The following is a 17,053-nucleotide window of genomic DNA, read 5'->3' on the forward strand; positions in this document are numbered from 1 at the left end:
TAATGGCCCTTTCAATTGAAATACTGAAAAATACAAAATGGTTATCAATTTTTGGAGTTGTTTATCCACCATAAATATATGTGGAAGTTTAAAATTCAAGAGTCAACATTTCTTTTCAATTAATATCTGCAAAAGAAATAGATGGTCACCAAAATTGGTTTTACAGTTTTGTCATCCACATTTCATAAAACTCATCAAAAACTAGTACTCCTCCTTCCAAAATTTTAAAAACTTTCACTACGAGCCAAACTAACACAGTGACATTCAACCGCTTGTTTGGAGTCGTTTAATTTCTCATTCAACTTGTTTTGATGTGATACATCCAAACAAATGCTAATTGCTACTGCTTAAACACAGCATTGCCTCAATTAAGCCAGAAGCAAAAGCAAAACCATGACACCAATTCGGCACCCCTCTTTACATCGATTTTTGATTTAATACGAATGACAGAATGCAGAAAAGTTATTGTCCATCGTGTGCATTAGTGGCTCGTTTTATGGTTCAGTGGACATATGTTTGCTATGCTATGATGTACGACGGATGGTCATGATGAAGCTAATCGTTAATTCAATATCGGCAGTGAGGCCGGGAAACCACGCGCCATTTGGGGTCCAAATAATGACGAAAACGATGCGCGGTGGTAGTTTGAATAGGCAATAAATTTGGTGCCTTCGTGTTTTATTGTCGTGCAATGAACGGGCTTTGCTTTGGCAGTGCCTTACTTTTTTAATGTTTTTTATTTGAAGTTCAAAGACTGTTTTTCTGGAGATTTTTTTCTGTGTGAATCATCCGTCGATGAATTCGATGATGATGTACTTGAATAATTCATGAAATTTTCGATCATACATTTACCGTTTGATTTTTGCGAAGAGCTGGATCAGAGTGGATATTTGTGAGAACACAAAATTATTCAAGTTTGGTACTTGATTTATAATATATTTACTCCATGTAACAACAGAGACTTGAAAGTCGCGAAAACCAGGCCACAAGTGTTTCGTGTGTCGAATAGTCATTAACTTGAAAAATTAATTCCCAATGTAGTAATGTAGTCTAATTGCGTATTCTAAAAAATATTGTTTTTGGAAAAGTTTCCGAATAATTTTATAATTTTCTATTGAAATATTTTTGCAAAATTCCAATTTGTCAGTTATTTGAAATGTAAGTATGCTATAGAATTCTTTTTTAGACATCCAGAAATAAATATTTTCCTTCATTTGTGCTAAATCTTGTTTTAGACATTCTGTTTGAATTATGGAAAAATCTGAATGATCTAGGGGGAAAGACGGATTTGGCAGGTTTTGTTCTATTATTGTTAGGGGGGTTTTTGTCGATCAAATTTTATGAAATTTGGCCACAATATTCTTTGATATGCAAAGAATGTTTAGTCCATACTTAGTCAGTCATAAAAAAAACCCTGCCTATAATAGAACAAAACCTGCCAAAGCCGTCATTCCCCCTATATATTTTCCCTGTCATAAGATGAGTTTAGTATTATTACATTTTCTTTGTTTCTGATGTTCAATGTTTTAATTACAAGTCAAAAACTTTCTCCGAAAATCCGCCTAGTAATTGAACACATTCTTATTGAATCACCTTATATAGAATAAGTTGTTTTTTCTTGCCATAGGGGGTCGTACACTATTTACGTAAGCATGTTTTGCGGATTTTTCGAACCTCATCCCCCATGTAAGATTTTTCCCGAACAAATGTTTCATTGTTTATATGTTTATATGAAGCGTAAGAAAATGACAGACTCCCCTAAGACGAATTTAGTACTATTCCATTCAATTCCACCACATTTAGTAAACTTTACAGATACGTATTACGACCTCAACTGTTAGGCCGTCTTCAGTGTCACGTAATTGACTCGTTTTGTACGAGTCGAGTACGAGACACTGTAGACGGCCTCACAGTTGAGGTTAAAATAAGTATCTGTAGAGATTACAAAACTTGGTAGAATTGAATGGAAAAGTATTAAGCTCGTCCTATGATAGGAGAAGACGTTCCACTAAAAGAGCTTACATAAATTTCTCAAATTTCTAAAGCCCGCAGTCCACTGTTTGTCATAATGACAAATATTTATCAAGTTTATCCGGATATCTATCAGACTGATTAGAAATCGACATGGATATCAGGCTGACTTGACAAATATTTGTCATTATGACAAACAGTGTACTGAAAGCTTAATGCTAGTAAGGATATCTGTCTGATTCAAAATATTTTAACAAATTCTTATTTTTCTCTCATTTCAGATGTGTATTCTTTCGACGTTTATTATAAGCATACAATGTCGCCCCCAGGCAGTGCAGTAAGTTTCACCCCCCATCATCCATCATCAACTCCCCGTAATTTGATTAACCAACAAAAAAAAACCCGAAACACGCGCTAATCCGAGAAAAACAAAGCAACAAACTCCATTTCGGTCGATCGGCAACGAATCAATTGAAATTGAGGAAATTGGCTTTAACGGGCGCGTCCGACCATGTGCTCGATTTAATGCCGCGATTTGCTCTTAAATCGTTCGACAAAATACCGCTTCGCTATCACCACGCGCTCTTCTGACTTCTAGCTCAGTGATGGAGAACATTCTTAACTAGGGTACTACTTGCGAGGTGCGTCGCGTTCCAACGGATCGATCTTCGAGATTGATTGAAATTCTGCGGAGATGTGTTCAATTTTCGACGGTTGACGCGAGCTTTTCTGTGTGTTCTGAATGAAATTGGAATGTAGAGCTGCCACGGTCAGGTGGCAGAGGATGCGGAAAAAATGTTACAGTCATGTCACGATCACCCACCAGCTATTGCATTGCGAACAGTTTTGGGATTCAGTATGGCCATGATCAAATATTGGTCTGGTGTAATCTAGGAAGAGTTATCGGACTTTGATTGAATGGGTTTGGAAGGGGAGTCAGAATGGATAAGTAGATGTGATGACATCACTCGGTGACGTCTATCGAGCAGGTGGTCACTTCATTTAATTCGAATCACTTTTGACGTTATGTATGAGGCCCCAATTTCTGGCAGAACTCGGATCCTCATTGACTTTTTTGACGTAGAACTACGTCTGTCTTTTCTATATTGGGGTACACTTTAAAATTGCAAAAATCGAAAAACGTCACGAAAATATGATAGACTTTGATCGTTAATATCTCAGCCATTTCTCGATGGATTTTCAATTTTCTTGGACCATTCGATCAAGGAAGAGTCAACGCTTCATTCCCGATGTACACTGAAGTCGTTTTTTACGCGGTTGTTTTTTACACGAATCGCGATATGCGATTTTTTTTCACTCGAATTTCGGGATTTCTGCGGTTCATTCAGACTTTGGAATTTACGCGGGGTTGAACTTTGTTTTAATTCACGTGGCCCATATCATCCGCATAAAAAATGACTCCAGTGTATTACAATATATACGTATGATAATATTTAGTATTGAAACTTGCTAACAGTTTAGGAATTGGTTTCGGTGAATCAGTCAATCTCATAAGTGCATTGCAAGCTTCTTCTTCCATAGCACTACATTCCAACTGGAACTTGGCCTGCTTTTCAACTTAGTAATCTATTAGTATTTCTTTAGTTATTGATTAAAAGCTTTTTTTTTGTATCTTTATTAAGGAGACTTTCAGCCCGAGGCTGGCTCGTCTCCGGGATTAAAAGCTTTTCTTGCCCGCCATTGCATTAGTATGTATCTTGTGTGGTAAATACAATGGATACACTATGCCCAGGGTGTGAGAATGTTTCCTAACCGAAACATTCTAGATCGGATCGAGAATCGATCTCGCCATCTCTGGATTCTGCGCCTTTGTTCTCAAGGCTAACTGGGAACCTAAAGCCGGCATAGACGTCAAATTAATGCAACTTACAGGACTTTTAACTCGTTTCTGCTAACTTACACGCGCGTTTTCTCTTTAAAGCATGGGAGCGTTTGACGACAGCTGCTCGCTTACGTCTATTGATGCCAGTAGAGAGGCTCGGAATCTTTTTCGCTGCTGCAGTAAATGCGTTCTGGTAATCTTTCTTCGGCTCTTGGTGTCTGCATTTACTGCAAAGTCCGACTCCTCATGTGAAGAAATGATAATTATTATCAATAAACTCTCAAACTGTCAACCAGCGGCCAAGGCAACGCAGCGGTACACTATCAACCAGATTTTTGGAATTATCATGTGATAACTTCGCAGGTGTGAAAAGTAGGCAAGTTGTTATCGGCGATAACTTTTCAAATCTTGCAACACAAAATTATTATTTTAATGTAAACCAAACTAATCTAATACCAATTTAATGTAAACAATTCAGCTCAATCGAATGTTTGGCATTGTGTTTTGGTGTTATGTAGGGAAAAAAGTTCAAAAGTAGCATTCACCAATAATGCTTCGAATCAAGATACAATTATCGAACGATTCTTACTCTCTAGCGAGTTTTTATTAATTGATAATTTGGATATGTGATCGCTTGAAAGTGTTATTCATCCTCGTTTATCTGAAAAAAATATTTTTATCATCCTTTTTAAATGTTAGTCTAAAATCTCACTCAATCTCAGGAGAGCAGGATAAACAGCGAAAACAGATTCACCCTGGGCTTGAAACACGCTTGCTTTGGTCTCATCGAACATAAAAGTCGAAAACCTGTACATTACATACAGCTACGTAGTTCAACGTCACCTTTGCGTACAACCCGATTGGGCTGCACCTTTGAGTTTTTAGAAGTAGACTTTTGGTCGATCATTACATCATTATCATCACAAAAGATATACAAAATCTAAATGCTAGCATTTATATGGCAGCTTGTCTTTAGGAAAACCTGAACCTAATTACAAGTTGGGAGCTCCGTGCTTTTGGTAAACAATGACGAATACCACGATCAAGACATCATGAGATGCACAAATTCAATCAGATGGTTCTTGGTCGTCTTCTAAACGATTTTCATTATTTTCATTCTTTCACGGTTCTCTTACCCACCGCCACCACATCTAGTTTGCTAGATCATTATGTTTCTAGTGCTGAATGTAGTAAGGTTAATGTTAGATAAAATGTAGAAAAAATCGATTTATCAACTTCAATGTAGGAAAAGTTTAAAGGTTTGAAAACATTTCATAACTTTAGCATAGATCCTGGAGTTCTGACCAATTGGTCTACCACGTCTACCAAAAGCATACCAACAATTCCATGAAAGTCACTGGAGTCCTGGAGTCAGATTAGCTCTGCCAAGCTTAGTTTGCCTTGTAGACCAACCAATTTGAACCCCATGTTATAAGGCTTAGGTTGCCCTAATACACGTTGGCATACAAATGCCAGCACACTTGTAAACTTATTGAATAAACATATGGACGGGGTTCAGCCTAATCGCACCAAGTGCCAACTAAAATTTTCCAATTTTTCTGCTCAAGTTTTCGTTTGGCAAATTTTATTGATCGCAAATCGCATTGGATATTTCAATTCCTTGAACTAAGATATCTTTCAATAAATGTAGGTATGAATTGAAATGAAATGAAGTCAGTCAAAAATCTTCTTGGTGCGGCTTGGCAAAACCCCGACCAGATATGCACCATAATTTTTGAAAAACTCAGGAAAATTGCTTACGTAACTAGTGTACGTCCCCTTAAATGATGCTGAGTTCAATTCAAATCCAATTCCCTACTCAACGCAAGAAATAAAAAAAAAATGTTTAAAGGTTGTTGAGAATTATTTTTGGATTTTCAATGGCAACTACCTTAAAGTTTTGGATTTTCGGATTTCCCATGGCAATTTCTTTGAAGTTTTGAGAATTCTTCGGAATTTCCAAGGAAGCATTTTGGAATTTCCATGAAAGGTCGATCGGTATTTCCGAGGGAAACTCTTAAGAGGTTACATGAAAAATTCTTCAGAATTTTCACGAAAAATTGTTCCAACTTTCTACAGGAAAATGTTCGGAAAATCCACGAAAAGCAATTTGTTCTAAATTTGGACATAAACAAAAATTGAAAAATTGTCGGAAATTTTCATAAGAAATTCATGGGAACTTGCAAGGGTTTTTTAAAACATCTATGGGAAATAATTAGAAGTTTCAACGGTGAAATTTACGAATTTTTAAAAATTTTACGGTATTTTAATTTTTGTTTGGCTGAAAATCATTGGGCGGAAAGCCCAAGAATGATACGTTAAGTCAAAAATCATCAAGTCGATTTGGCTTTGGCTGAAATGAAAATCTGGGCGAAACAGTTATGCAACGGAAAACAGTTTGGCCAAAAATTTCATTTAGCTAAAGCGATATACGATTGAATTGGTAATTTGGCCGAAAAAGCACTCTTCCCTAACACGTGGTTTGGCGGAAAAGGTCCTTTGGCTGAATAGGATATAAGGCCGGAAATGTAGTTTGGTCGAAATGGTTATTTGACAGAAAGGGCCATTTGACCAAAAATGTAATTTGGTCCATCTTTCACATGTTGATTACTGAACGGTTAACCCACCCGTTTGACCACGTAACATTTTCGGTCAAATGCCAATCGACTATTTTGGCCAAATAACCTTTTTGGCCAAACGACTTTTTCGGCCAAATGGCCAGTCGGTTGAACGACATTTTTGGCTAAATAAAATTGTCGTCCAGGTGGATTTTGGCCTAATGGTTTGTTTGGCCAGATAACATAATCGGCCAAACAACTTTCGGCAGTATTGGCCCGAACGTCATTCGGTGAAAACTTGTTTAAATAACACGTTAGGCCAAATGCCATCTAAACAAGACTCTATTAGTATATATCGTTAATTTGTTGATATTTTTCGGTGAAAACTAAACACACACTTTGCATAATTTTGCATAACGTTTCGGCCTACTGCTTTTCAGCCATCATCAGATCTAAAATTTATTGAAACATAGTTAACAATTTTCATTTAAAAAATACAAAGTACAATTTTCTTCACCCACTTGCAATTGATCAAACGTTCACCACCAGTGTGGTTTTTAAACTAAAACCCCCCCTAAATTTCTGCATCCCACACGATGCTCTGCATGACGTCACCCATCTTCTCTTCGTGTTGTATGTGTTCTGAGTGATCGTATTTTGCACACTAGGCCATTGTATGCAGAATTAATTCCACCACATTCACGCTGCATGTTGACGGTTCTGTCGTCACCAATTAGCTTGATATGGAAAGCCTCTGCTATTAGTCTGCTCTCCTGGTTTTCGATCCTCTCTAGAATTTCGGTTTTGTTGAAATTAAAGTTATGTCCTTCTTCCAGGAAATGTTGTGTTAGACCCGTTTTTGCCTCCTTTTTCTTCATGTTGTTCTGGTGTTCGTTGAGTCTTGTGTCCAGCATTCTGCCTGTCTGTCCCACATAGATTTTCCCATCATCTGTACCGCACGGAATGCCATACACAATATTTTTGGTTTTTCCTTTGGGGATAGGGTCCTTCAGACGGGAAAAAACGGTGTCTTTGATTTTGTTTCGTGGTTTGTGTGCTAGTGTTATGTTCTGTTTGTTGAGTATTTTTGCGAGTTTTTCACTCAAGCATGGTATGTACGGTGTTGACAAAAATTTTGTTTCCTTTCCCGTGTTATCGATTGTTTGTAGGGAGTTGTAATGTTGATGTGTTCGTTGTTTAAGCAATTGGTTAATAAACCATATTGGATAATGATTAATTAACAAAATGTGCTTTACAATGGTGATAGTGTTGTGTCTTTCATCGGCATCGGTGAGTTTAATTGCTCGATCGATTAATGCGATCGCCGTGTTGCGTTTATGCTGGAATGGGCTCTCTGAGTTGAAATCCAGATACCTTCCATTGGATTGTTTCGGTGTCCATGTTTTGTGAATTTTGTCTGTACTCGGTGTAGTGTCATATCGAGAAATTTCAGTTTGTGGTTCTCTTCTTTTCTACCGTGAATTTTAACTTTTCATGGAATTCATTGAAGGTAGCCACAATCGTCTCTATGTGTCCTTCACTAGCAACACAGAAACAGTCGTCTACGTAACGGCGGTATATCTTCATAGGTGTGTGTTCCTCCTCCAGTTTGTGTATGGTCTCCTGTTCCAGACGTTCCATAACTAGATTTGCAACTACTGGTGATAGAGGGGAACCCATTGGGACTCCGAAGGTCTGCTTGTAGAAGATTCCCTTATACGTGAAGAAAGTGGAGTCTAATACTAGTTTGACTGCTGCTACGAAACTATCTTGGTCGATCGGTGTGTGTTTGTCGATCTCGTCCCAGCGTTGGTGTATACACTCTATTGCGTAGTCCACGTACTGAACAGCTTCACTTTTGCAACGGAAATATCAGGAGCACAGATAAATGAAGATGAAATAATGTTCTCTCTTGACGTCACATCGCTGTATACCAACGTACCGGTGGACTACGCAATAGAGTGTATACACCAACGCTGGGACGAGATCGACAAACACACACCGATCGACCAAGATAGTTTCGTAGCAGCAGTCAAACTAGTATTAGACTCCACTTTCTTCACGTATAAGGGAATCTTCTACAAGCAGACCTTCGGAGTCCCAATGGGTTCCCCTCTATCACCAGTAGTTGCAAATCTAGTTATGGAACGTCTGGAACAGGAGACCATACACAAACTGGAGGAGGAACACACACCTATGAAGATATACCGCCGTTACGTAGACGACTGTTTCTGTGTTGCTAGTGAAGGACACATAGAGACGATTGTGGCTACCTTCAATGAATTCCATGAAAAGTTAAAATTCACGGTAGAAAAAGAAGAGAACCACAAACTGAAATTTCTCGATATGACACTACACCGAGTACAGACAAAAATTCACAAAACATGGACACCGAAACAATCCAATGGAAGGTATCTGGATTTCAACTCAGAGAGCCCATTCCAGCATAAACGCAACACAGCGATCGCATTAATCGATCGAGCAATTAAACTCACCGATGCCGATGAAAGACACAACACTATCACCATTGTAAAGCACAATTTGTTAATAAATCATAATCCAATATGGTTATGGTTTATATATAAACAACGAACACATCAACATTACAACTCCCTACAAACAATCGATAACACGGGAAAGGAAACAAATTTTTTGTCAACACCCTACATACCATGCTTGAGTGAAAAACTCGCAAAAATACTCAACAAACAGAACATAACACTAGCACACAAACCACGAAACAAAATCAAAGACACCGTTTTTCCCGTCTGAAGGACCCTATCCCCAAAGGAAAACCAAAAATATTGTGTATGGCATTCCGTGCGGTACCGATGATGGGAAAATCTATGTGGGACAGACAGGCAGAATGCTGGACACAAGACTCAACGAACACCAGAACAACATGAAGAAAAAGGAGGCAAAACGGGTCTAACACAACATTTCCTGGAAGAAGGACATAACTTTAATTTCAACAAAACCGAAATTCTAGAGAGGATCGAAAACCAGGAGAGCAGACTAATAGCAGAGGCTTTCCATATCAAGCTAATTGGTGACGACAGAACCGTCAACATGCAGCGTGAATGTGGTGGAATTAATTCTGCATACAATGGCCTAGTGTGCAAAATACGATCACTCAGAACACATACAACACGAAGAGAAGATGGGTGACGTCATGCAGAGCATCGTGTGGATGCAGAAATTTAGGGGGTTTTAGTTTAAAACCACACTGGTGGTGAACGTTTGATCAATTGCAAGTGGGTGAAGAAAATTGTACTTTGTATTTTTAAATGAAAATTGTTAACTATGTTTCAATAAATTTTAGATCTGATGATGGCTGAAAAGCAGTAGGCCGAAACGTTATGCAAAATTATGCAAAGTGTGTGTTTAGTTTTCACCGAAAAATATCAACAAATTAACGATATAAAAGTTCACGGTGACCCAAACCCTACCAAGACTCTATTAGGCCGAATTAAACGTTTGTCCAAAAATGGTTTGACCGAAAATGTCATTTGGCCGAAATGGTCGTTTGGTCGAAAAAGTCATTTGACCGAATAGATCATTAGGTCGAAAATGCCGCTTGGTAAGAACGGTCGTTTGGCAGAAAAAGCCATTTGGCCCGAAAATGTCCTTTCTACACAACAACCATGTAGGCCAAATGTCCCTTTCTGCCAAATGACCTATTCGGCTAGACGGCTTTTTTAGCAAAATGACCAATTCAGCCGATCGACCAAATGGCATTTTCGGCAAAATAATTTTAGACTAGATGGGCTTCAGACAAATGGTTTGTTTGGTCAAACGACATATTAGGCCAAACAAGTTTCAGCCTTATCAACAAACAATTTTATACAACAATATAAGCTATAGAGGAATATTTTTGGTCATATAAGCGCATTATTCACTTCCAATGTTTGCAGGGTTGACGCCTTCGGTAAAATGGCTTTCTTTCTTCTTGATATTTCACTTGAAATAAATCGCAGATTTCTGTGAAATTTCACCGAAATCTCAACAGCATAACTGTTCGGTGAATAATTTTACAGATTTTCGGTGGTTTTGACAGTTGAACAAAAGAAAAATCGCAGAAAATTTAGTAAAAAATTACCGAACAAATGTTGATATTTCGGTGAATTGAAGCAAAATTCACCGAAATCTGTGAAATGATTTAAGTGTGTGCCAAACGACTCTTCTCCATTCAAAAACTCTATTTCAGTAACACATTTTTTTGGATTTCAACTGGAATTCCACGAAAAATGCGCGAATTTTCATGAGAAGTGCGGTGGTAGTCTTTGGTATAACAGCAATTTGGCATAACGGTCGTTTGGCATAATAATCGTTCTACAAAATGGTCATATGGTTTAATATTAGTGTAATCAGCGATCTCGGAGCTAATGCAATATACACCTGAATCATTATTTTTTCACACGAGGGATGCGTTCTGTGTAAAAAAAAATCAGTTCAAAATTCGAAAACCCTTGTAAAAAAAAGATTTCTTGCCGAACCATGCAAAATGGAGCAACTTTGCAAACAAAATGTATTGGATTGTTTTTACACAGCTGCATAAAAAAATCCATGTAAAAACAGAATCGGGTGTATGTTTAATCTTTTATAATTATTATCTTCTTAAGGCAAGAAAAGATATGGCTCTTTTCATCAATATAGGCATTTGCTCTTTTTAACGCAATAGAAGATATAATATCTTCTTTTAAATGATGCATTCATTCGGCAGAAGGCAGGAGAGGATGAGGTTCATTTTGATCAAGTATGATCACTTCTTTCAAAGACAGAAGGCAAGGGCGGATATAGCTCCATTCAGGCATTTGATTGGTTTAAGGCAAACAAAGATATAATCCCTTCTTTTTAAAGATTTTTTTTTTGTCCGGCAGGAGGCAAAAGATGATCCTTCGTAAGATTCAGGCATTTTAAGGCAAGGAAAAATATGATCCCTTCTTTCGAAGGATGCATCTACCTACTCTTTTTTTTATTAAAAAAAAATATAGAGGGATGAAGGCAAATCGGCAAACAGACACCTGAAATTATCACTCAGGGAGTGGGGTTGACGGAATGCTGGACCCAACAAACCCACCCAAGCAACGGAAAGTTACTTGAGTTACCCTCTCTACTAATACCCTGGTTCTCCCAGAAACTGCCTCCCAGCATTACTTCTGGGGATGCATTTACTCTGAAGAAAAGCAAGGGTGGATATCGCTCCCTTTTTCAATCCAGGCATATGGGCGAGGAAAGATATTATCTCTTTTTTCAAAGGATACATTTGCCAGGCATTTTCCCTCTCTTGATTTTGAAAGCAAGCATCAGATAGGACTGATAAAGAAAATATGTTTTTTCCTTTCCAGTAAGTAAACGCAAAGGCTATAGGATCACTCCAAAACCAAAACTAACATTTGACAGAAGACGGAGACATTTGACGGAGACGCATAGTGTTATATGGCAATAGACGTAGCTCGATATATTGTAGTAATGTCTGTATGTGCGAGCGTTATGAGCTCAACAATATGATTCCACTTTTGCATTGGGCAAGTTGTCTTGCACATTTTTTCATGGAAAATAAAACTACACGCTAAAAATGAACTACTCAAAATTGAGTCGAATCCGACTCATTTTCATTAAAAACGGGACAACTCAAAATTTGAGTAAAAGATACTACTTCAATAAAATGATGATTTCGCGAAAGTTAAGCTTGGCCTTCCATCAATTTTTAATACGACAGGTGCGAATCAAGTTTATCCATCTATCTAAGTGCATTTTACGACAAACAGACTCCTAGTTTAAGTGCAATCATCATTTTATTGAAGTAGTACCTTTTACTCAAATTTTGAGTTGTCCCGTTTTTAATGAAAATGAGTCGGATTCGACTCAATTTTGAGTAGTTCATTTTTAGCGTGTAACCTTAAAATTTGGAATGTTCTTGTTTTTGTAGAAACTTTCTTTTCTCTTCTTTTGTCGCGTCTTTCAATCATACATTAGGGTGTTTGTTTGAAAGATAAAACTGCTCTACTCCAACACTGTTTGGAGGTAGAACATCGCTTCGCATTCGAGAAAACAGAAATTCTTGATCAGCACCGCCGTTCATCGGCGTTACCGATACTTGAAGTCTATCGTATAATCAACAGTATGAAATACACAGAAGAAATACAAGTAGGTGAACGTTTTAAAAATAGATATACAAAACGATAGTTAGCTACAAGTTCCGACTCAAAAAAACTATTAAAAGTTGATAGGAAGAAGTGTGTGAATGTTGAAAATCATTAGGACGACTTTTGCTCAACTAACAGAGCAACCTGACATAAAAGCTATTGTTATACATATTTATATGTTTTTTTTTTCTATAAATTTACAATTTTAGAATCGTTGATAAAGATGTTAAATACATCGAAACGTCAGACATTGAAACTAAGAAATTTTAAATTTCTTCGAGAATGCAAAGCCGAAAGACACTTTACTAACATAAGCCTGTACAAGACACAAATGAACAAGATTGAAGCTATTGAGCATGGAACTATTGTGCATTTAGTTCAAAACTGTTTGAATGAAGCTGTTGAACTGGCTGCAAAGCCCAAGTTCCGACGAGATTTATATGGAAAAATAAAATGGAAATGCAGCACTGAGGCGTACCTTTCTCAAAATCGAGCTTGTTTTACTTGCTGGTTCTAAATTGAAGTTCAGAAGTCGATTTGCATACTTCCGTACGCTCTTCCGACAATATGTTCGTATAAAACAGAAATTTTGTTTTGACAGTCATGATGTCGGAAGTAAGTTCGGAACTAAAGCGTCGGAAATTAAGATTGCTTAAAAAGTGTTAGTAATAAAAACTGTTGTTCAGTGATATTTTTAAGAATTCAAAGGAGACAGAAATCATGTGTTTCCTAAAACAGGGTGATCTGTATTAACTTAGTTGCTTTATGTGTCACGTTTTTAACTAGGGCTCTTCAATCAATTTACCATAGATAAGACTTAGTGCTTCGTTAGCATTTGTTACTATTTCTGGATTCTGTTAAAAATTTAAAGTTGGTTGCCCCTTGCTACAGGTCGACAGCTCAGCCCATACTAAAATATAGTTGGGATGTAGAATTCGCCAAATTATTAAGTTTTCCATACAAGATTCAAAATAGTTCCTGTTCGCCGAAATTATTGAAACTTTGAATTTAGACTCAGTTTGTTTAGTTAGATTCAAGATATGTAATAATCTCAATACCCCTAAACAAGCCAATTGTTCATATGGTGGAAACAAAGAAAATGAATCGGTCGACAAATGTTAATTATCAATCACACAGCTTTAATAACAAATGTTCATTCTGCCAAACGACTTTATGGAAAACGATTTTAATCTAGAAATGCTTCGATTTTTCTCGGGAAACTCAATTAGGGGCCGTACTCTAATTACGTAAGCATTTTTACTGGGTTTTCAACCCCCCCTACACCCATGTAAGATTTTTCCCATACAAATATTTTTTTTTATTTATATGAAACAGTAGAAAATGGCAGACCCCCCTCCCGATTGTAGAACGTTTCGCCGAAAACTATTTCGCGTAATTCATTTTCGCGGTCAAACATTACACGGAATAACATTTGGCGATTTGTAACTTTTCGCGGTACAACATTTGGCGGTTTGTTTTTTTTTTCGCCGAATGACTTTCGGTGGATGGCATCATTTCGCGGAATACACCATTTCGCGGAGTATTAATAATAATAGCACTTCCACAATTATTACCTGCAAAGTTTCACACGAGATTAACACGTTGAAACTTTCATGCTTAAAAAACTCGAAAATATTTTTTTTCGATAAATTACCCAGCCTGAGAAGCCCTCCTTAGTCGTGCGGTAAGATGCGCGGCTACAAAGCAAGACCATGCTGAGGGTGGCTGGGTTCGATTCCCGATGCCGGTCTAGACCATTTTCGGATTGGAAATTGTCTCGACTTCCCTGGGCATAAAAGTATCATCGTGTTAGCCTTATGATATACGAATGCAGAAATGGTAACTTGGCTTAGAAACCTCGCAGTTAATAACTATGGAAGTGCTCAATGAACACTAAGCTGCGAGGCGGCAATGATGCCAATGCCAATGCCATGTAATGCCAATGAAGAAGAAGAGCAGAAATTACCCAGCCTCTTTGGCATCCACGCATCTTCCCGCACGGCTAAGGAAGGCCTCCCAGAATATGTAGATGTAGTTTTAAAAAATTCAATTGCCCGTTACAAATCCTTCATAATATCTGGCAGATGTGCCATATATAATGAAGGGATTATCTCCTCGTATTTATTTAAACATGGCCTTGTACTGGACAGATGCTACCATTTAAAGAAGACATTACCCTTTCCTTCGCCTTATACTGGGCAGATTCGTTCTTTTGAAGAAGGTTTTATCAACTCCTTTCGCCTTATACCGCGCAGATACATCCATTCAAACATGGCGTTACTCCTCCCTTCGCCTTATACCGGGCAGAAGGTTCTTTTAAAGAAGGACTCTTTTAGCCTTATTCCAGGCAGGAGCAACTATTTGAGAAGGCGTTACTCTGTCATTCGCTTCAAATTCGGCAGACGCGTTCATTTAAAGATGGCATTATAAACTCCTGCCGTCTTATACAGGGCAGATAAATTTATTTAAAGAAGGCGTTACTCCTTCCTTCGTCTTATACCGAGAAAACGCGTTCTTTAAAAAGGAAAAGGCCCGGGTCGGGTACGGGTTTATGAAATAAAACACTGAATATTATTTTATTCAGTTTTGTTAATTGTGAGGCTAGTTCGTTATTTGAGCTTAAATTTTTTTCGATTAAAAAATAAACCGAAATATCTATTTTTGTTGTTGTATTGTTTGTTTGAATTTTTGGGCAAAACTTTAGTGCTGGCTTATATAATTAAATTGTGTCGGGTTTCGGTCGAGTACGGGTTTACGAATGCAAAAATTCTCGAGTACAGCTCGGGTTCGGGTTTGATAAAAACATTTATTCCGGGTTCGGGTAGGGTCCGGGTTTGAAGAAAATTTACAAATTGGATTCGGGTTTGTTAAATAAGAAACCCGACCATCTATAGGGCAGACGCATGCATTCAAAGTAGGCATTATCTTTTCCCTTTACCGGGCAGATGCGTTTATTCATAGAAGGGACTACCTCCTTTCTATTATTTATACCGAGCAAACGTGTCCACTTTGCGTTATTACGACCGGATGCGGTTATTCGAAGAAGGCATTACCCTCTTTCATTGCATTAAATTACAATCCAAAAGAATTTATCCCGGATTGCATGTATTTGGGCTGAAATCCATAAATATTTCAATGATAATTATTCTAACTAAATTCCGCCAAATGGCATTCCACGGAATGATTTTCGGTGAAAAGGTACATTCTGCGAAATGCCTTTCGGAAAAAAGGTACATTCCGCGAAACGTGTTTCGGAGAGTTGATACATTCCGCGGAATGTCGTACCGCGAAAAAAAATTCCGCGAATTGTTTTTCGGCGAAATAGTATACAACCCCCCCTCCCGCCATAAGTGCTTACGTAATTAATGTACGACTCCTTAATTTCTATGAGGTATTCAATGAATTTCCACGGAAAATGCGAAGAGTATCACGAGAAATACGATGAATTTCGACGAGAAAATCGAATTAATGCTAATTAAGGGGAAGGGTCATTTGGCCGAAACCCATTCGGCCGAAAGCCATTTGGCCGATTGCCACTAGGCCGAACAGACCATTAGGCCGAAAATCATTTGTCCGAAAGGATCATTAGGTCGAAAGTAATTTGGCCGAAAGGGTGGTCAAATAACCCTTTCGGTCAAACGACCCATTCGGCCAAACGACCCTTTCGGACAAATGACAGGGAATGGTCGTTTTGCCCAGTCTTCAAAGAGCATCCTCTTTTGAGAATGATTCGCAAAAGCATGCTTTGAAAAACGATTTGAATTGGGATAAACCTACATCATCGCTTTTAATTGCTCCTTTTCACACTTGATTGAAAATATCGCATCATTGATTCAAATCACTTCAGGCGATGATTTACCGAATTGTGAATCGAAGCATCAAATTGCCCTTTGAAAGCATGGAACTCAAAGTTTTGGTCTTCGAACCTCTCGCTTTGTTTCAAATGTAATTTCCTATTACAGAAGCAAAATATGACACAATATCCAGTTGCTAACAACAATCGTCTTCGCGACGTAACAACGAAGTGGAAAGCAAACCGGTTACTAATAATACGCACCACGTGTTTGCCTTTGCCTAGAATCCAATGAAAGGATTCAAATCAATGATGTAGTATTTTCAAAAATGATGCAAGTGCATCAAAGCAATGATCACTTGACAAATAGGGAGCATTCATTCTCCTGCTCCTTGGATTTTGCATCAATGCAACGAATTGCAAAGGAACTTTTGAAGACTAGTTTGGCCGAGATGGTCATTTGGCCGAAAGGGTCATTAGGCTGAAAGTGTCATTTGGATGAAAGTATCATTAGGCCGAAAGTGTCATTTGGCCGAGAGGGTCATTTGGCCGAAAGGGTCATTTGGCCGAAATGGTCATTTGGCCGAATAGGTCATTTGAAAAGTGAGAAATTAGGAATGAGAGAGAGAATTGATCCATACTCGATGAATTTCAACGTGAAATGGATTGAACTTCCACGAGAACTTTTCAGTGGGAATGCGATGAATTTCCAAAAGAAACTTGATGCTCCTAATATAAA

General features: G+C 37.9%; 1 protein-coding gene across 2 annotated transcripts in view; it reads left to right on the plus strand.

The window, feature by feature from the left end:
- The window catches only part of LOC134218444 (uncharacterized), a 207,702-nt gene that overhangs the window by 155,198 nt on the left and 35,451 nt on the right, over positions 1–17,053 (plus strand). For both annotated transcript variants that reach the window (XM_062697442.1, XM_062697441.1), the window contains exon 2: positions 2,253–2,308. In XM_062697442.1, the coding sequence (XP_062553426.1) occupies positions 2,253–2,308 (56 nt within the window). The remainder of the gene's footprint in view (positions 1–2,252; positions 2,309–17,053) is intronic.

This window comes from Armigeres subalbatus, chromosome 2 (genome assembly GCF_024139115.2).
Source record: "Armigeres subalbatus isolate Guangzhou_Male chromosome 2, GZ_Asu_2, whole genome shotgun sequence".
Lineage (NCBI taxonomy): Eukaryota > Metazoa > Arthropoda > Insecta > Diptera > Culicidae > Armigeres > Armigeres subalbatus.